The 20,820-nt window shown below is 39.5% G+C and overlaps 2 protein-coding genes across 2 annotated transcripts; both read right to left on the bottom strand.

The window, feature by feature from the left end:
- Positions 1 to 3,101: 3,101 nt before the first annotated feature.
- On the bottom strand, positions 3,102 to 5,744 carry LOC143036188 (pro-resilin-like). Its single transcript, XM_076203435.1, has 4 exons — positions 5,733 to 5,744; positions 4,849 to 4,980; positions 4,539 to 4,732; positions 3,102 to 3,162 (listed from the first exon to the last, which is right to left on the bottom strand). Exons 1-4 carry the CDS (start codon positions 5,742 to 5,744, stop codon positions 3,102 to 3,104), a joined length of 399 nt encoding a protein of 132 aa, XP_076059550.1.
- Positions 5,745 to 18,833: 13,089 nt separating this feature from the next.
- LOC143036189 (pro-resilin-like) lies at positions 18,834 to 20,641 on the bottom strand. The gene is made up of 2 exons (XM_076203436.1): positions 20,525 to 20,641; positions 18,834 to 19,097 (listed from the first exon to the last, which is right to left on the bottom strand). Exons 1-2 carry the CDS (start codon positions 20,639 to 20,641, stop codon positions 18,834 to 18,836), a joined length of 381 nt encoding a protein of 126 aa, XP_076059551.1.
- Positions 20,642 to 20,820: the final 179 nt, after the last annotated feature.

Below are 20,820 nucleotides of genomic sequence, written 5' to 3' on the forward strand. Positions count from 1 at the left end.
CTGGAGGCCATCTCGATAAAGGAGCTGCAGCCTGCTATCAATAGGCAGGTAAGTGACTTCGCCCTCCTCCCTAGCATGAAATCTGTTCGGAGGAGCCAGATGGACAATCCCAGGACATCGGAGTCTCCACCGCAGAGGCCTTCCATTCTCCACCAAAGGGAAGAACGTACAGACCCCCGTCATTTAGAAAGACTGAGAAACTGATTGACACTGAGTCTGGAAGTGATCTCCCTAGGTATCATTTATGGTAAATTGTGACCTCTCCTAGTGCTCGACGACCCTACGAGTGTTCTCCTCTATATTCGCTTGGTGACTTCTCCCCGTACTTTTCTTACCAGTTAAAATGTGCTACCTTCTCCACTTTCTTCATTTGAACTGAGGATGCAGAGAACCTGCGAAACGTCTTGATGTCTACTTTGTTCTGCATTAATATATTCTATTTTGTTTGTTGTGTTCTGTATCTTTCTGATCATTATAATCTTTGTGTTTCTTATGAGTCTTGGAAATCTGATTCATTCCCTCTCTCCTACCAGGAGTCTACTTTTTGAAAGCTTGATAACTCACGAAATAGTTAATTACTAACTATTTTGCCGTCGTTTTTAATAAGATATGCCTTAGAGAGAACCTCCTGCCACGCTTCACCAACACCTGTAAATGGAAGGTACAGCAGTGAAGATGGCAACGGCCAACAGTTTTGGCAAACATCTTTTGAGGACGATGACCTTATTGAAGTCACAATGTTTCAATTGATGGAGCCTTTTCAAGTACAGAAACAAAGAATGGAAACTGTGAATATAAAAATCTTCAGAAGATGTGGGGACAGAGTGGGTAAAGGACGGGGAGGAACATAGGAATAGAGGAGACTGTAAGAGACCATGAGGCCTACACTAGGCAGTTCCACGTCCATTACCACCTATCATCCCTATCCATCAAGTTATCTAACCTTCTCTTAAAACAATAAATAGTTTCAGCGCTCACTACATGGTTACTAAATCTATTCCAATCGTTAATCATCCAATTGGTGAACCAATTCTTGCCTATTTTCTTCATAAATCTAACTTTGTCCAATTACTAAGAGTCCTGCCCTGATATGATGACCTTGTCTGCACTATTACCCTTGTTAAAGCCCTTAATTCATTTGAATACCTCTATTAGAGTGGTTTCTATGGCTTTTTCTTTTGGATACCTCCCGTGAAAGGAGAAAAAAAGCCTTTGGTGTATGTATTTATGTATGTATGTATGTATGTATGTATGTATGTATGTATGTATGTATCTCTATTAGATCGCCCTGCAGGGACGGGGGAAAGGTCGTGGAAGGTCACATAACCGAGGCAACTCACGGACGGCCTTCGAAAACCTTTTCACCAGAGGAAAGAGATAAATCTCTGGGATGCAATATTAAACATTCCCTTATTTGTAATGACGCTCGAATCAATACCACCACAAACGCGTGTGTAATACACCGGGATAAGACCAACCTTCTATTGAACTGGAATAAGGCAGAGTTAATTACACATGAAACAGACACGATAAAGAGAAAGTGTCTGAAAGTAGTGGTTAGTTGATTGTAAAATACTATAGAATAGATTAAATGAATGTTAAAAATTGCATCCACAGGAACTGATTTATTTCGCGTCATGGAAACAGTTCTGCAAGACCATCCGTGGGGTGTTTAGCCATGTGAACTTTCCCCGACCTTTCATCGTCCTTTACTGTCTCTTACTGTCCTCGCCCCTTCACAGGCTTTTGTTTAATTAAATATTGTATTCTTCACTTCTGTATTTGAAAAAGCTTTAGCTGGTAAAACACTGTGGATTTAACGAAAGCTTCTTCCTCAAATGATGTTTATTCTGGGAAAATATAAGCTACTGCATCATGTTTCCAGACGGTCCAAAGATTATAAGAAGAAAAGACGAGGAAATTTCCACAATGTTAAACAAAAATATGACAATATGTATGCATGAAGCCAAATTGTGGAAAACTAACTTTAACACCAAAAATACAAAGTACTGGAAATGAATATAAATTCAAAAAGCTATAAAAATAAAAATGGGAAATGAACCAGTTACAAAAACAAAAGAGGAAGATCTTGGAGTGTTTGCCACAATATTTTTGTCACATGACATTCATTTCAGAAAAATCATTGATGAAACATACAGAATACAGACTAACATAAAAGTAGCTTTTTACAACAAGGACAAAGAAATAAAGAAAATTATTTTAGATTTTAAATCAGCTTTCTGCCCAGATAGATAGACTCAAGTGTCAGAAAAAAGCTAAAAGAAAAATGATATCATAAAAACATTAAAGAAAAACAAACGAAACAAGGAAAACTATGGTCTCAGAGCTTGTACAAAAACAAATTAAAAGAAATTAAACTTGTTAAAGGACTCTTGCACAGTGCTTAATGACAATATGAAAAAAACGTCAGGTTGATAATAAAGATCTCAGTGACCTGATGAAGATCTCTGATACTAACATAAGAACATAAGAATAAAGGAGACTGCAAGAGACCATAAGGCCTACACTAGGCAGCTCCGTATCCATCACCACCTGTCATCCCCATCCATAAAGTTGTCTAATCGTTTCTTAAAACAACTGATAGTTTCAGCGCTTACTACATGGTTACTAAGTTTATTCCATTCATCGACCACCCTATTAGTAAACCAATTCTTGCCTATTTCCTTCTTAAATCTAAATTTGTCCAGTGTATACCCATTACTGCGAGTCCTGCCCTGTTGTTTTATTATGATGACCTTGTTTGCTTCACCCTTGTTATAACCTTTGATCCACTTGAACACTTCTATTAGATCACCCCGCACTCTACGTCTTTCCAGAGAGTGTAAGTTTAGGTGCCTAAGCCTCTCTTCGTAAGGCAAATTTCCGAGTCCATGTATCATTTTGGTCATTCTTCTCTGTACTGATTCTAACAGCACAGAAGAGGTGCTTGTTGTCAGTAATACAAATGTTTGGAATACTATTATAGTCTCGACATACTGGACACATAAGGCCTTTTCAAAAGACTTAAAGTTTTAATAAGACTATTGGGTCCTCAAGAATCTTCACGGTGGGATTCCGATTCTCATAAGCGAAAGAATTCTCTAATCAAGACTTCCAAACAAAAGGTCTTGAATATGGTCATCAAGAACCATGGTCCATGAACTAAGATACAAAAAGAGAACTCACCCATATCATCTAAGTGAGGACATTCTAGCTGTGATTTTTCACTTGCTAGCATCTCTAATTTAGTTTGGCAGAAGTGAGAATGGATTGCAAAATCTCGATGATGTTTGTGCTCCTGTATCAGTTTCTACAATCTATTTCGTTTGTCTTATTCCTTCCGTACTTCGTGACTTTGGTTTACTGTCTTTTCCTGAAAATACTCGGCACTGCTTCTGACCCAGGGCAGTGGACAAGGTGCAGGGATGACCCGTCATCCAGGAGGTGCTCAGATAGAAGGGAGGGTGGAGGGGTGTGGAGTGTATTCAGGGATGGAATGGGTGGAAATGATTTTATGCCTTTCCCTTTTTGGCTACCTCCCTTGTAAGGGGGAAAAAGCCTTGGTATATGTATGTATTCGGCACAGTAAATATGCCCATACTTTGTGAAACAGCAGAGTTAACTTTGGACTTTGATATTCTAAAATCGTCACTGCTTCTGTAGTTCTTCTGTGTGTAGGTTTTGTGTTTGTTGGATCTGAGAGGTATCCTTCACCAAACCAGTCACATATGTTTGTGTTACTGTCTTGCTCACTATCGATACTTTGTTCTTTGTTAGAAGACTTCGCGAAGGAAATCTAACTTTGGTAGTTATTTTTTAAGACATAAAACCCATTGTAGATAACTATGATAGTGTTAGCGTTTGGTAGTAAAATTGTGATTTTTTTTCCACAGCTCTGTGTGTGTGTGTGTGTGTGTGTGTGTGTGTGTGTGTGTGTGTGTGTGTGTGTGTGTGTGTGTGTGTGTGTGTGTGTGTGTGTGTGTAGCAGGTGGATATAAGTATTCATGCATATTTACTTCTTTCTTTTTTATAGAACGTTAGCCAATTCACCGTTTTCCATTTTCTCTTCTTGTTAACAAATGTCTTGGAACAAGTTGTCATAAGATTTCATTCGTTATACCATATCTCACACAAAACAATAAAAATACATTAAAAATGTTTGATTTTTATTTTTCTATGGTAGTCTTTCATTTCGGTGCAACAGTCTATCGTGATGTAAATCCGTATTCTAAGGTGTGTCTTTTCACTGTGTTATGCTACCCATGTTCCAATAGGTGGTTTTAGAATGCAAATCCGAAAGTAGGACATGTGATATTGTTCTCCAGGTAGTTTCAGTAAAAGGGCCTTTTATATTCAATCTTTTACTTGCTATCAAAAATATACTTGGAAATATCTCTGCTCATATTGACTAATACTCATCATTACAAATATATGGAAATATAAGAAACAGGAAATAATTCATATATTATTTCCCAGCATAGGCGGAGGGGGGAGGGGCATAGGACGGTTGGGGTCGGCCGTAGGAAGGCCTGGCTTGCCCCTCGTAGGTAACCTCGGCCACGAAGCCGGAGTTCCCTTGCACGTTGTAGTTGACCCTCTGGAGGCGTCCGTCTGGGAGGAGGACATAGTAGGATCCCTGCGTGTGATCCCCGTCCCGGGACTCCTGGTGACCGAAGTTGTTCCCAGAGGCAGCGTCGTTGACGGCCCAGTCGAAGTCGTACCTAGCTGGAGCCTGGAGGGGAAGGAAGAGAAGACGCTCATAAAGAATAGGAACACCAGAGTTGTACAATAGAAGTTGTGGTTCAAATGCTTTATCACAGGGAACATATACCGTAGCTTATGCGTTACCGTTGGCCCATAGGGTTGGTAGGAGGATGGGCGAGGAGGAGGAGGAGGAGGCAGAGGTCGGGGTAGGTTATATCCTGGCTGGATGAAAGAGCTTCCTTGGACCATCGCGAGCATGGAAGCAATGAAGACCAACTGTCAAGGGAATAAAAATCCTTGTAAAATATTGTATCTATACATAGAATATTGTATACCATTCATTCCTGCAAATTCCTTTACAGACCTTATTGTAACTATTACCAGGGATATATGAAGACTATGTTCACAAACACACAGACACACACACACACACACACACACACACACACACACACACACACACACACACACACACACACACACACACACACACACACACACACACACACACACACACACACACACTCACTCACACACACACACACACACACACACACACACATACACACACACACACACACACACACACACACACACACACACACACACACACACACACACACACACACACACACACACACACACACACACTGTATATACAAGTGTATATATGTACATGTGTATGTGTATAAGTATATATATATATATATATATGTATATATATATATATATATATATATATACATTAAGAATATCTATGCACATAAATGTGTGTATATATTTTCACATTAGCTCATATACTGTTGTATCATTTATATACGATAACAGCCGTGCAAGCTTTTGAGACACCCTTTCTGATAGCGTCACGGGAGATGATGTAACTATCTAATTAATCTATTAACATGAGTGATTTAATTTTCGATCATCCCTTTGATAGAAACGATCAACTTTTATGTTTCCTTCTGGTTGCTGCCAGGTGAGAGAGAGGATCCTCCCGCAGTGGTGAATAGGAGAGAAGAGGCACGTACCTTGAGATCCATGATTGTGGTAATTCGTCCAATAACTGATGATTTCCAGTCCCTCAGGTCGCTTTATATATACTCCACATCGCTCTCCAGCAGAGTGTGACGTGACAGAGGTGTGGCGGGGGCAAAAGAGTCACGAACTGAGTTGCATCACGGCCGAACACGAGCTGAGGGAAAAAAAATCTCACACAGGTTCTGTGATCAGGAGGATTTATATGTACGCAAGCGCATGAGTTATTTGTCTTTATGGCTGGTAATTTCCTTTAGTTTGTCTTAGAGTTCTCACAAGAAATGACAAAGACAATAAATCTATTTGAGATTTGGGTCTAGATGGCGATGTGTCCGGTGTTTTGTATTTATGTAATTTTATTTTATTTATTTTTTTATTTTTTATTTTTTTTGGTGTACGCATTCTTCTTGTACGTTCGGTTTACTAAACGTGGAATTGATTTTTGTAAAAAAAAAATTATTTCTGAAGAGAGCAAAGTCATTTCTTTAATCTGATCACATAACAGCGGAGGCCATTCTCTTTCCCACTGTCATTGTTTCCGTTGCTCTGCACTCGTTAGCCGTTTTGGGAAGTTGCACACACAAACACGCATACACACACGCACACTCAAACCTTTGGTACATAGTGACAACACATGATAAATCCTTGTTGTCTTTATGTTGACAGAACTATTACTGCCACTGAATTATTAACACACGATGGCCCCTGGCCGTCATGAGGAGCTTAATAACCGAGACTGGCAAAATGAGGTTGTGTTTAGAATTATAATTTCCTGTCATGATTGGAGAGTAATCACAAAAAAAGTATATATTACTTTTGACTTCCGTCTCTCCTTCCTCTCTCGTGATAGTCCCTATAGAAGCGCTGGTTATCATGCACACACACACACACACACACACACACACACACACACACACACACACACACACACACACACACACACACACACACACACACACACACACACACACACACACACACACACACACACACACACACACACACACACACACACACACACACACACACACACACACACAGACAGTGGTGCAGTGGTAGAGTTCCCGGCCGCTACTACGGCGGTTTTGAATCCTGCCCAGGGCTGAAATAGTTTCAGTATCACTGCGCTGTGAGTTGTTACTCACACCCCCCCACACCCACACACATTATGAACAGTTGTGGTCCTAGAAATGAACCCTGAGGAACTTCGCTCGTAATATCTTTTCCAATATAAATTTAACGATTAACGTAACCCATCTTAGCAAGTTACCTCTTACACCAGACAAAGTGAGTTTAACTAGTAGCTTTTTGCGCAGGGCAGTATTACAAACCTTTTCAAGTCCAATATGTCAGATCCACATAATTCCTTTTGTCGTATTTGAAATAATTATGTTGTAAAATCATAGCAGTTTAGTCATGCAAGAGCGTTTACGTTTGGAGCTGTGTCGGTTATCATTTATTAGACAAATGCTTTCCAAATGACGTTCTATGGCATCAATTATAATTGTTTTAATAATTTTTCTTATGGGCGAAGTTATGCTTATAAGCCTGCCGTTCTAAGGCTTCTGTTTCCTATCCATTTTTTAATATAACTTTCATACAATAATTAATCGTCATTATCATGTAATAACTATTCACATAATAATCATAATGATTATATAATAATATGATAATTAATGTAATCGAATGGTTTTCATTCTCTTGGTACATTCCCGATCGTGATATCTTGTTTTAATAGATTTTAATGGAATAATGATTCCATTTTTATTTTGTTCAACATTCTTGAATACTAAATGTGCTCTGGTGCTTTATTAACTCTGAGTACTTCTGTACATCTTCTACTGTTTTCTTTGATCATATTTACAGAAGTGAGTAAATTTTCGCTCAGCGTAACACATGACTTAGATGATATTTCGTTTTGAGATGTTTTGCTAAAGAATATAGAAAAAACAGCTGTTTGAAATATCGCATATACTGTACCTTCATTTAAGTGTTCAAGTTGACTGTTGGCAGACGTCTGTGAGCCAACGTTCTTTATGATAACCTCTTTATATATAACGTAACTGCAGAATCGTGTAGTGTTTTCTTCATATTTACAAGTAATATTCATCTCTAATTTTTGTTTTTTTCTCGATAATCTTTTTCAAGTCCCTCTGGGTCATTGAGATTTCTGTAAGCCTGTTACTTTTTTGCAATAAATTTATCTGTCTCTTTATCAAGCCATTCTCGATGAGATCGATTTGGAATGTAACTATAAACGCTTTTGTTTTGAAACATTTCCCACATCTCTTCCTCAGGTTTTTCATCTAATCTTGACTTCCAGTGAAATTAGTTTTTCTGAAGCCAGGTATTACAGGTCACAAAAGACCAAATCTGGGTCGCTTTGATTGTATATAACGCGCAATTCCAAGTTTCCTTTGATAGCCGATCACACCTCGTGTGTGATTAGTTTAGCAGACAACAATTGGCGAATCTTGACAGCCAATAAGATATCGAATGAAGTGAAGGTGAGTGCAGCGTGCTGGATCAGCTTTACGCGTCACGGAGTGAAGAGAACTCTCATGATAAGCTTCACACACGAACACAGAATACATTAGCATAATTCACTGATTTTTATTCCCCGTGTGTCAAGATGAATTAGACGTAGAGCGCCAGCACCAGAGGTAGGGGGTGTTTGTGACTCGAGTGTTCACTGTCGGTTTGAATGAAATCTTATAAGAAGACAAGAACATAAGGATGGAAGAGATTGCAAGAGACCATAAAACCTACACTAGGTAGTTCCACGTCCATTACCATCTATCAACCCCTTTCTATAAAATTATCTAACGTTTTCTCAAAACAGTCAATAGATTCAGCGCCCTCTACATGGTCTTTACAATAACAAAAAATGATACACTGTTGAAACAAAACACATATTCGATGCGACACACGATAGCCATACATAACCAACGATGACTATGTGTTTTACTCGTTTTGGTAGTGCATAAATGTGATCATAAGGCAAAATTAGTTTAAACAGGACAATGAAAATTTGGATATTGTGATGTCGTTTGCATAGACGGGTCATATGCTGAAGATGATGCAGTATCAAATCTTGTATTGGCAGCTTGAGGGTAGGTATGGACACACACACACACACACACACACACACACACACACACACACACACACACACACACACACACACACACACACACACACACACACACACACACACACACACACACACACACACACACACACACACACACACACACACACACACACACACACACACACACACACACACACACACACACACACACACACACACACAAAACTCGGTGGCGCAGTGGTAGAGTTCCCGGCAGCCACTACAACGATCTGGGTTCGAATCCCTCCCAGGGCCGAAATAATTTCACTGTAATACATCAAGTTAACGATAGTGCACAATTTAAGGTTACAGGCAACCAACTAACAAAGAAGATCTTATTCATTACCTGTCACGACACAACATGAAAACAAAATCTTGTGTAGTGATTGTATTGTTCCTGCGAGCCTTTAGAGTGTGCAGCGAGGAGTTCTTACAAGATGAGCGTAAGCACATAATGGAGACGTTCAGCCGCCTTAGGTATCCATCGGGTCTACTATAAAAATTAAAGAATAAAGCTGAACACATATGGGAAAAAAACAAAACAAAACATAGCCACCAAAAAGCAAGAAAAAGTCTACTTAATGTTGTCTTACTCGAGACAATGTGAAATAATATCCAAGTTCCTCGAGAGAATCGTGGTAAACATAGTACACTCGTCAGGGCGGAAGACGAAGGATATCATATCTAGAAACCTAAAAATGAAAAGAAAGAACGAAGACAGATTAGTATACAAAATTCCCTGTGGCGGATGCGACGCAACTTACTTCGGCAAACGTCACGAGGAATCGGAAAAAGAATCTATGAAAACAAGAATGACATGCGACACCACAGAATATCTAACTCATTAGTAATAGACGCTACAAACCACAGCCATTTACCCTACTGGAATAATGTAGAGGTACTTTACACTGTTGCGAAAAAAATGACAAGAAAACCGATGGAAGCAGCTTACATAAATCTAACAGTAACAACTACTCATAGAGAAGGGTTTGTAAACCTAGCACTCGGCTAGGCCGTATTGGTTATCGCTGGGGGAAATGCAGACCAATCAGCGAGCTCCATTCCAAGACGACCAACCAGATGATCCATAAGATATATGTATAAGCATCTTATGCCCAGTTGCCTGTATCGTTTTCTCTCTGAAGAAGAATGTCCAAACGTTAGAGGATGAAGTGTATCTGTTCCATTCTGATATTGCTAAAATGCGGAAATACTGGGGAGGTGGTTATAATTCAGATAGTTTGTCTCTTAAGGGAAAGTGTGGAGAGAACATAGGAGCACTGGCATTGATTCTCCTAAGATGAGATGCAATGAAATTGTTGTTTGAGGAGGAAGAGGAAAAAGTAGGAACTTATTGCGAGGATTTCAATATATCTAAATAAAATATATAAATACAGTAAGGAGAGCAACACAAAGGCAGGTGGGAGGTGGTCATTGGTCATAAGAAAGCCATGAGTGAGAGGAGAATATCTTGTATTAAGATCTTCCTTTAATCATAAGTTATGAAGGAAAAAGAAGGGTGAGGACCCTACGGCAGGAGGCGTGCATATGTGGCCGAAACCATCAGTTATGCGTGTGGGATAAAGAATGAATGGCTTATATGAGGCTTGATGGCCATCAAATGGCTTATCAGAGGCTCCTCCCAGCATTTTTTATAATAAATTTATAGTGTGGACTGTAAGGTGGGGTAGAAATCTATTGCATGGACTGGAGTGCCGATACTGCAACCCAGGCTGCTTTGTCGGCTGTTTCGTTGTCAGGGATGCAAACATGAGGGGGACACCCAACAAAAAAGACACATAGAAATAGCTTTTTAATACAATTTGCATTTTTATTCTTTCCTACAACGATAAATCGATGTTTTGAGAGGAAACCTATAGCCTTTCGTCCAGTTTGTACTCATTGTGAAAAAAGGAAGATATTCATTGTGATCCCATCACTTCTTTTCAGTTGTTTGGGGGGCTTATGACTCTAAGATATCATATCAATACGCAGTTTTTTATGCGTTTATATATATAAAAAAAACGTGGTGTAGTCTTATCATGCCTATCATATTTTTTCTAGATCCAAATGAAAGAAAAGCTAAAATTGCATAAGTATTTATTTAGTTATAAAAATAGATATACATCTGATGATTTCTGTAAACAATGGTATATGCTCATCTATTTTTGGTTGCATAACAATCTGGCACTCTCCAATTTACTTTCCGGCATAGGCTGAAGGAGGAGGGGCATAGGAGGGTTGGGGAGGTCCGTAGGAGGGTCTGGCCTGTCCCTCATAAGTGACTTCGGCCACAAATCCGGAATTTCCTTGCACGTTGTAGTTGACCCTCTGGAGGCGTCCATCTGGGAGGAGGACGTAGTAGGAGCCCTGCGTGTGATCCCCGTCGCGGGACTCCTGGTGGCCGAAGTCGTTGCCGGAGGCAGCGTCGTTGACGGCCCAGTCGAAGTCGTACCTGGCAGGAGCCTTTGAGGGGAAGAACGAGAGAAGGTTGCATATGGAGATGGACACATTATCGTAGAGAAATGTTATTGGGTAAAACTACTTTGAGTCACTGTTATGCAGACAGAGCTATACATTACCGTAGGTCCATAGGGTTGGTATGCGGACGGGGGAGGTGGCGGGGGCCGGGGCACGTTGTAACCTGTCGGGATGAAGGAGTCTCCCCGGACCAACGCTAGCATAGCCAAGACAGCAACAACCTGCCGAGTTATAACATATTCCTTATGTAAGAATATTTTTCATAAAATGTCCACAGCTTTGCAATAGGAAAGAAGATTCAGCATGTAGATGGCATACATATTAACAATACACCCTATTTGCTGAAATGTACATATATACAGAACAGGACTTATATCAATGACTCAATCATAATCATCTCTAAGGCCCATGACAGCTTCTATCTACTTAACGGGACCTCATGTCCATATACTATTGTCCTTGTTACAGTCTTCACTTCTAACAGTTCCACATCTTATTCATAGTAGACCTCGTGGGCCCACCCATCTGATCTCGGGTTTCCATTGTGAAATGACTTCTTCATTCTTTTCCCCCTGGTCAGCCGAATTGTTCTTGTAGTAGTAATCAGTGGTTGCTTGATTAAATTCAACGAATTCCATATAAACACACTTGTATGTATATGTATCATGAATGATTGAATTGACACACACACACACACACACACACACACACACACACACACACACACACACACACACACACACACACACACACACACACACACACACACACACACACACACACACACACACACACACACACACACACACACACACACACACACACACACACACACACACACACACACACACACACACACACACACACACACACACACACACATATATATATATATATATATATATATATATATATATATATATATATATATATATATATATATATATGACCGTTGTCATACCTGGTAATTCTATTCATGTATATATATATATATATATATATATATATATATATATATATATATGTGTGTGTGTGTGTGTGTGTGTGTGTGTGTGTGTGTGTGTGTGTGTGTGTGTGTGTGTGTGTGTGTGTGTGTGTGTGTGTGTGTGTGTGTGTGTGTGTGTGTGTCTGTGTGCGTATTTACATATATCTATTTATCTAATTGTAGTATGCAGGAAAGGAATGATGTTCATGGGGTATTGTCTATTACTCTCCAATTACCACAATTGAAAACAAATTCACGTATGGTTTCAACTTGGGCTGAATCTCCAGATTCTCCAGTCATCATAATTGGATATGAATTCATGTATAGTTGTAACTTGGGCTATATCGACTTTTAGGCTATTCCAAGTATTGATGTATACGTATGGGAAAAGTATTTCTTCAAATCCTTTAGACATTTAGTCTTTTTGAATTTGTTCTCGTGACCTCACGAAACCCTTCCATCCCTAATTATTTCATTGTATTTTTGTACTTGAGTCTCTTGAATGTATTAATGAGTCTATTTGTGGGTGAATGTTTGCATGCTCTCACACTAGCGTGAATGTATGCCTTTTTTGTCCACGGGTACTTGTAAGAGTGTAATTAGCAATTACATTAACACTCGTGCAGATAAGATGCAGAGTTCAGAGCGCGTACCTTGAGATCCATGTTCGTGGTAAGCCAATCTCTGACTGATGCCTTCCATGAGCTGTGATGACCTTATATACAAAGATCGACTCCAGCGACCTTTGACGTCATCACGAAGGTGTGGCCAAGTCTTCGGATTCTGTGACTATTGCGTCAAGTGCAGTCACGCGCAGAAAGTGTAGGAATGGTTCTCAGAAAGAATAGAATCTCGCATTTATAACCATTAGATTTCGTTCAAACATTTAAGTCGGAGATGGAAAAAAATTAGTGGATGTTTTTCATGAATAAAGAAACGAAGTAGAGATTAAAAGTGGTTAATATTCTGTTCTGAGTGAAGATTAATCTCCACTCATAAAATAATGCTGCGTGACTCTAATTTGTAGGGGTATCACTTAAGTCCTTATAATACTGACTGCATGAAACTTATACAGTCATTACTCCGTGTGGAGTTCGACAGATTTACTGTAATTCGTCTTTGCATCTCCTTATTGTCCAGGTCCTACACCCATGTTATATTGACTAAATATAGTACTTAAAAAAATTGATGAGTTTAATGATATCTCGTTAGTTAGTTCACATTTGGAATGTGCTGTTTCTGTATGGTTACCGAATATCATTGAAGATATTGATGGATTGGAAAAAGTATACAACGGCGAGCCACAAAACTGATTCCAAATATCAAAAGTAAATCATACGAAACTCAACTACAACATATGAATCTGTTTTCCCCTAAAAAAACGTAGACTCAGAGGTGACTTAATGCAGGTCTTTAAGATTCTAAAGGGAATTGACAACATCAAAAATTACAAAATTTTCACACTTAATGAGAATAATGGTCTCAAACTGTAAGGAAATAGATTTAATCTGGAAGTGGGCAAAAACAACTTCTCCAACCGTGTTGTTAATGAATGGAATAAACTTCCTACAGAGGCAGTGCAATGTAGTTCAGTTTGAAGCCTTAGGGTTGATTCACACTATCGGTCCGGTCACGCTCCGGTCTCGTTCCGCTCCGGTTCTGAGGTATTCAGGGTTGATTCACACTATCGGTCCGGTCGCGCTTCGCTCTCGGTTCTGAGGTATTCACACTATCGGTCCCCTCTCGTTCCCGTCATCCCCCCTCCCTCGACACCAGTAGAAGTCTTACCATCAGTTACGAAGGATGTGTGACTTTTCTGACGCCGAGTTGGCAATAATCGCTATTGCACTTGATGAAGAAGATGAAGGAAAACAAAATAGAAAAAGAAAGAAATTGTGGGTTCATCCTATGTTGCAAGATAGGAAGACTGAAGGAGAATTTCATACTCTGTATCCTCGTCTTATTGATGATGAGAGTAAATTCCACAGCTATTTCAGAATGAACAAAGGAACATTTGAGAAAATACTATCCAAAATTGAGGATGACCTGAAATGTACAAGAAGATGCTGCACTTCCTGACACTGATGTGCTTGCACCATACGTTATAGTGGGAGATGAGGCTTTCCCGCTGAAGAGAAATTTGATGAGGCCCTACCCAGGTTCACAGACTGAACATAAGGTAGAGAAGAGGATTTTTAATTATAGATTATCTAAAGCCAGGAGGATAGCTGAGTGCACATTTGGTATTCTAGTGCAAACCTTCAGAATATATTTAAGGAAACTTAAAGCTATGCCTTCTAACGCTAATGCGATCATTACAACAACATGTATACTTCACAATCTGATACACCCAAATGCTGTTGCATTACCAGATACTGTTGTCATGCCTCCATCAAACATAGTACGTCCAATGAGAGGAAGAGGGGGGAAATGCTACGAAGGAGGCTTTTGGCGTGAAAGAAACACTGAAAGATTATTTCAGCTCCCTAGCTGGTTCAATGCCTTGGCAAAAGGATGAAATATAAGTAGACAAACAAACTTGTGTAAGAATATTTGTTGAGTGAGCTAAGGAGATGCATTTCCGCAGTGGATAATAGGTTATTATACATATGGAATTTCTTTCTTCGGTTAATAATGTGTATTTTTATTTCTCTCAGTACCTTGGCAATATGATAAGTATGCAAACATTATTGTATAGGAAAATTGTTTAGTGAGGATAGGAAATGCATTTCCACAGTGGACATTAGGCAATTGTATGGAATTTCTTATCTTCACAACCCAGCTGCCTGCTTATTTCAACACAGCTTCTTCTTTTCGCCACGTTATCACTGTAGTGCAGCGAAGTCAGGTCATACAGCTCTGGTTTACCTTTTGACTAATTCTATTAGCATTTCATCTGAATCCACAAAATTAAAGTAAGTTTTGTATGTTATATTTTATTCAGTTGGTGCTTATGTATATCCTCGCTGTACGCATTGTCATTGTATCAGTGATAAATAAAAAGAAAACGTATTTTTATAATTTTTCTAACATTCTCATGATCCCATTGTGGTGTTTCCTTTGGATTACCCATGGTTTGGTAGGACAGCAGGTAACACTACTTGCTTATATGAAGGCTGAATCTCGACTGGAGTGGACCAGGACCGTGGCAACTGAGTTCACACTGGCGCTCACGATCCAGTCACGCTCCGGTCTCGCTCCAGTAAAAATATATTTTGACGGAACCGTGACCGGAGCAAAAACCGGAGCGAGACTGGAGCGAGAGCGCCAGTGTGAATGCTTCCATTGAAATTAATGAGACAATATTGGACCGGACCGAGAGCGGAACGGGAGTGGAGCGCGACCGGACCGATAGTGTGAATCAAGCCTTAAGATTCGTTTAGATAAACACCTAAGCAAGATGCTGTAATGCCTGCCATTTATTTTATATAATTTGTTTATTTGTTTGTTATTATTTGTCTGTTTATTATTATTTGCTTGATTTTCAATTACTATTACTTATATGCCTGTTTGTTTATTGTCTAACTATACCTATGCATTTATTTATGTATATTATTTATTTTTATTTGTATTATTATAATTTTATTTGGTTAGTTATTTATCTATTCATTTATTTTAATGAATGAATGAATGAATGAATGAATTTATCATTATTATAATTTTTTCCGCATCCTATGGACAAAAAGGTTTCCTGTCGGCATGCTCCTCCTTTGTAATCCTTTGTAATCCTTTGTAATTTCCATTAAATACCACCAGGTACCATTAAATACATAATTTACTATGGTAATCATATTTACTGCCTTTTCCTTTCTTTTATCACGATATGCTACCTTATTCAGATCTTGGGCATTCCTGTTTTATGGGGATACCCATAACTTCTGTTTTCTTTTTATTCCTTGTCAGCCAACTCTCAATTGCCTCATGATGTGCCAAAACCAGCTCCGCGATCAGCTCACTATGATTGGCGTGCCCAATCGGAAGCGTGCGTGTCTTGTACTTAGTTGCGGGTTCAATTCCGCACTCTTCTCCAATTCCCAGTAATTGTCCCATCAATTCGAGTATATAGAGCAAAGGTGACGGCTTTGGCCTCATCTACTCAGCGATTCTTGGCGTATGCTCCTCACTACCTTCTTCCCACTGTTATTTTCCTTGAGTGAATAATATCCTCTATAATCACCTCACTTTACATATTGAACGGATTTGGTGCTATCAAGTAGCTTTGTCTAATTCCTTTGTCCATATTCTAATATCAGAATTCTTCTAATCTTAACTGGAGCTTCCTGAAAAAAAAAAATCCCATGGATCTCATGTCTGTCATCTACTTCATTTCATGTGCATCCATATGCTAATTCTATAATTATGTATACGGTAAGTCACATGCACGACACGTGATCCAAAAACCTACCACAGGATGTCGTCAGACACTGGCGCCAGTTGACTCATACTTAGACCAAACATTACTGCCAACCCCTTGCTGACACACACATTCCCCAAATCACAAGCATCAAGTAAGCGTGACGCCACGATCACGCGACCCTTCCAATTAAAGCCACAAATCTCTCATTAGACAGATCATTAACCATTTCCTTATATCTACCAAACTACACAACCATAACTGTAATCACGTCAATACATCACGTCAAGACATATTCACTAATACTAACAAAGTACATAATACGTACTCACAAATATGATTGTGGAAAGTATGTATAGGCAACCTTGTACATATGGAATTACACCCCCGCTCTGTAGATACCAAAACCTATTCGATTCAATGAATTTAGAGAGCCTGAAGATGCTTTATCCTTCTCTGCGCCACACGAAAAAGTAGCCATCAATGGCTACACAGCTGGTGGCAGCGGTGGTAGCAGAACGCTACTCCAGCCTACACCTCCGAAGGAAGCCACTAGTCCATGACTAGAATTGTCAGCCAAGAGTAGTGATTCCCAGGAACGCAATCTCAAGACACAACTCAACGCATCATGGAATGAAACTCCAATCAAGTCACAAGAATGCCCAGTGCAACGCATTGAAGCCCAGAATCATTCAAGACCAGCGCATCGACTTCAAGACTTCAATCAAGCCCTCGGAAGCCAATACAAACTCGAAAAATTCAAGAAACTGTCCAGAAGACATCAATCAACCCCGTTCACCTACTTCGAGGGCACCAGGCACCTCACAGAAGCCTACGTAGCATTTGCTCAAGGGAGAGGCGTCCAAACACGCAACTCAGCAAACGCCTCGCGAGGCATTCTCGCGCGCCCACTTCTATGTTAAAGAATGACCAGTGATGGAAACTAAAATCTAAAAGGGATGCGAGTAAGTGCTAACGTAATCCTACCACATAAGACGCACCAAATGTGTGTGAGTGCACAAGCACTCACACACATTTTCACATACTAGACAAACGTCGGAAAAATAGTTGTCCCAAATTTACTTCGTATTCGTATTTCCTTGGATGACGATATTTTTTGACTGCAAAAATGTCCCTGTGTATAACAATATCTAAGGAACTGCAACTGATTAGGAATAATTATAATCTCGGGTATCACTGACTAGAGCTCCACTCCCTCAAAGTGGCTGGCAACAATCCTCCCATAGATGTTTTTGGGAAGATGTACTGGACTGTCGTCTGTTGTATTACTTTGGAACTGTTTCTATGCCACCGGGCTACGGTAGCATGGGGAGGGGATCAGACAATGGTTGTCAGCTCTCCTTATGCGTAAAGGCGCAGGAAATACGAACTAAATTGATAGAGAGTTTGGACCAAGTTCAGAGACCGAATGTTTGCTACACTGGGGTGCACATCCAGATAGGGGTGAGGATACTGACGAGTTTTCGAGACGGACAGGAGGGAGAAGATTCTCTCTGACGTCAGTTTAGCATCATTTGCATATACCCGTTATTTATTTTGTTTCTTTGTACGATCAGGCTTGAGCTAGAGGTAAATATTCTTACCTATGGAAATATATATTGCAACGAACATATGCATACACCTAAAACAAATAAAACACATATATAAATTAATGCATATATAAATATATATAAACATATATGTATGTACATATACATACATAATACATACGTGCATTCATCCACGCATAAATGCATAAATTTCCATAGGTATCGGAAACATATACGATTTTTTAAATGCAGTAGGCATGAAAAGTAAATTATATATATATATATACATTTTGTTCTTCAGATAATTTACTCACATATAATATACAAAAATATATAAAGTAAGTGTGAAGATTCAAGGATCAAGAAACGGCCTACTGGCAGGGGAAGACTTACGTTAAGATGTCTCTTTCTATGTAAAAGGTATCGGAATATCACTATGATTTCTTTTTTTTAATGCAGTAGGCATAAAAGGTAAATCATATGTGTATATTGTTTTTCAGATAATTTATTTACATAGAATATACAAAAATATATAAACTCTCAGAGGATTCAAGGAACTAGAGACTGCGTTCTGAAAAGCTGTCCTAGGTTTTATTTTCCACCATAGGAAGGAGGAGGAGGGGCGTAGGATGGCTGGGGAGGAGAGTAGGCCCTGGCCTCTCCCTCGTAGGTGACTTCGGCCACGAAACCGGAGTCTCCCTGCACGTTGTAGTTGACCCTCTGGAGTCGCCCGTCAGGGAGGAGGACGTAGTATGAGCCTTGTGTGTAGTCCCCGTCTCGGGACTCCTGGTGGCCGAAGTCGTTACCGGAAGCGGCATCGTTGACAGCCCAGTTGAAGTCATACTTAGCAGGAGCCTTTGGGAAAGTTGAACAGGTATAAGACACTATGATACTCTGAATTATTGTATATTTAACAGAAACAATGGCTATATGTGGTAAATAGACACATTGAATTCACGAGGAGAAAGGAGGTGGATGGAAAATTACCAATTTTAGACACGGTAATACATCGGGTTGACGATAGTGCAAAAAATTAAGTTTACAGGCAACCAACCAACAAAGAAGAACTTATTCATTACCTGTCACGACACAACATGAGAACAAAATCTTGTGTAGTGATTATATTTTTCCTGCGAGCCTTTAGAGCGTGTAGCGAGGAGTTCTTATAAGATGAGCGTAAGCACGTAATGGAGACGTTCAGCCGCCTTAAGTATCTATCGGGTCTACTATAAAAATTAAAGAATAAAGCTGAACACATATGTAAAAAAAGAAGAAAAAGAAAGAAAGAAAAAAAAACACAGCCACCAAAAAGCAAGAAAAAGTCTACTTAATGTTGTCTTACTCGAGACAAGGTAAAACAATATCCAAGTTCCTAGCGAGAATCGTGGTAAACATAGTACACTCGTTAGGGCGGAAGACGAAGGATATCATATCTAGAAACATAAAAATGGAAAGAAAGAACAAAGAGATATTAGTATACAAAATTCCCTGTGGCGTATGCGACGCAGCTTACTTCAGTAAAACGTCACGAGGAATTGGAAAAAGAATCTATGAAAACAAGAATAACTAACGACACCACAGAACATCTAACTCATTAGTAATACACGCTACGAACCACGGCGGTTTATCCAATTGGAATAATGTAGAGGTACTTTACACTGTTATGAAAAAAAGGACAAGGAAACCGATAGAAGCAGCTTACATCAATTAAGCAGTAACAACTACTCATAGAGAAGGGTTTGTAAACCTAGCACTCGGCTAGGCCGTATTGGTTATCGCTGGGGCAAATACAGACCAATCAGCGAGCTCCATTCCAAGACGACCCACCAGATGATCCATAAGATATATGTATAAGCATCTTATGCCCAGTTGCCTGTATCGTTTTCTCTCTGAAGAAGAATGTCCAAACGTTAGAGGATGAAGTGTATCTGTTCCATTCTGATATTGCTAAAATGCGGAAATACTGGGGAGGTGGTTATAATTCAGAAAGTTTGTCTTTTGAGGGAAAGTGTGGAGAGAAGATAGGAGCACTGGCATTGATTCTCCTAAAATGAGATGCAATGAAATTGTTGTTTGAGGAGGAAGATGAGGAAGTAGGAACTCACTACGGGGATTTGAATATATCTAAATAAAATGTATAAACACAGTAAGGAGAGCAAACCGAAGGCAGGTGGGAGGTGGTCATTGGTCATAAGAAAGCCATGAGTGAGAGGAGAATATCTTGTATTAAGATCTTCCTTTAAACATCAGTTATGAAGGAAAAAGAAAAGTGAGGACCCTACGGCAGGAGGCGCGCATATGCGGCCGAAACCATCAGTTATGCTTGTGGGATAAAGAATGAATGGCTTATATGAGGCTTGATGGCCATCAAATAGCTTATCGGAGGCTCCTCCCAGCATTTTTTATAATAAATTTATAGTGTGGACTGTAAGGTGGGGTAGAAATCTATTGCATGCACTGGAGTGCCGATACTGCCACCCAGGCTGCTTTGTCGGCTGTTTCGTTGTGAGGGATGCAAACATGAAGGGGATATTCAGCAAAAAAGACACATAAGTATAGCTTTTTAATACAATTTGCA

This window comes from Oratosquilla oratoria, chromosome 20, assembly GCF_046742065.1.
Source record: "Oratosquilla oratoria isolate Oo_2021 chromosome 20, ASM4674206v1, whole genome shotgun sequence".
NCBI lineage: Eukaryota > Metazoa > Arthropoda > Malacostraca > Stomatopoda > Squillidae > Oratosquilla > Oratosquilla oratoria.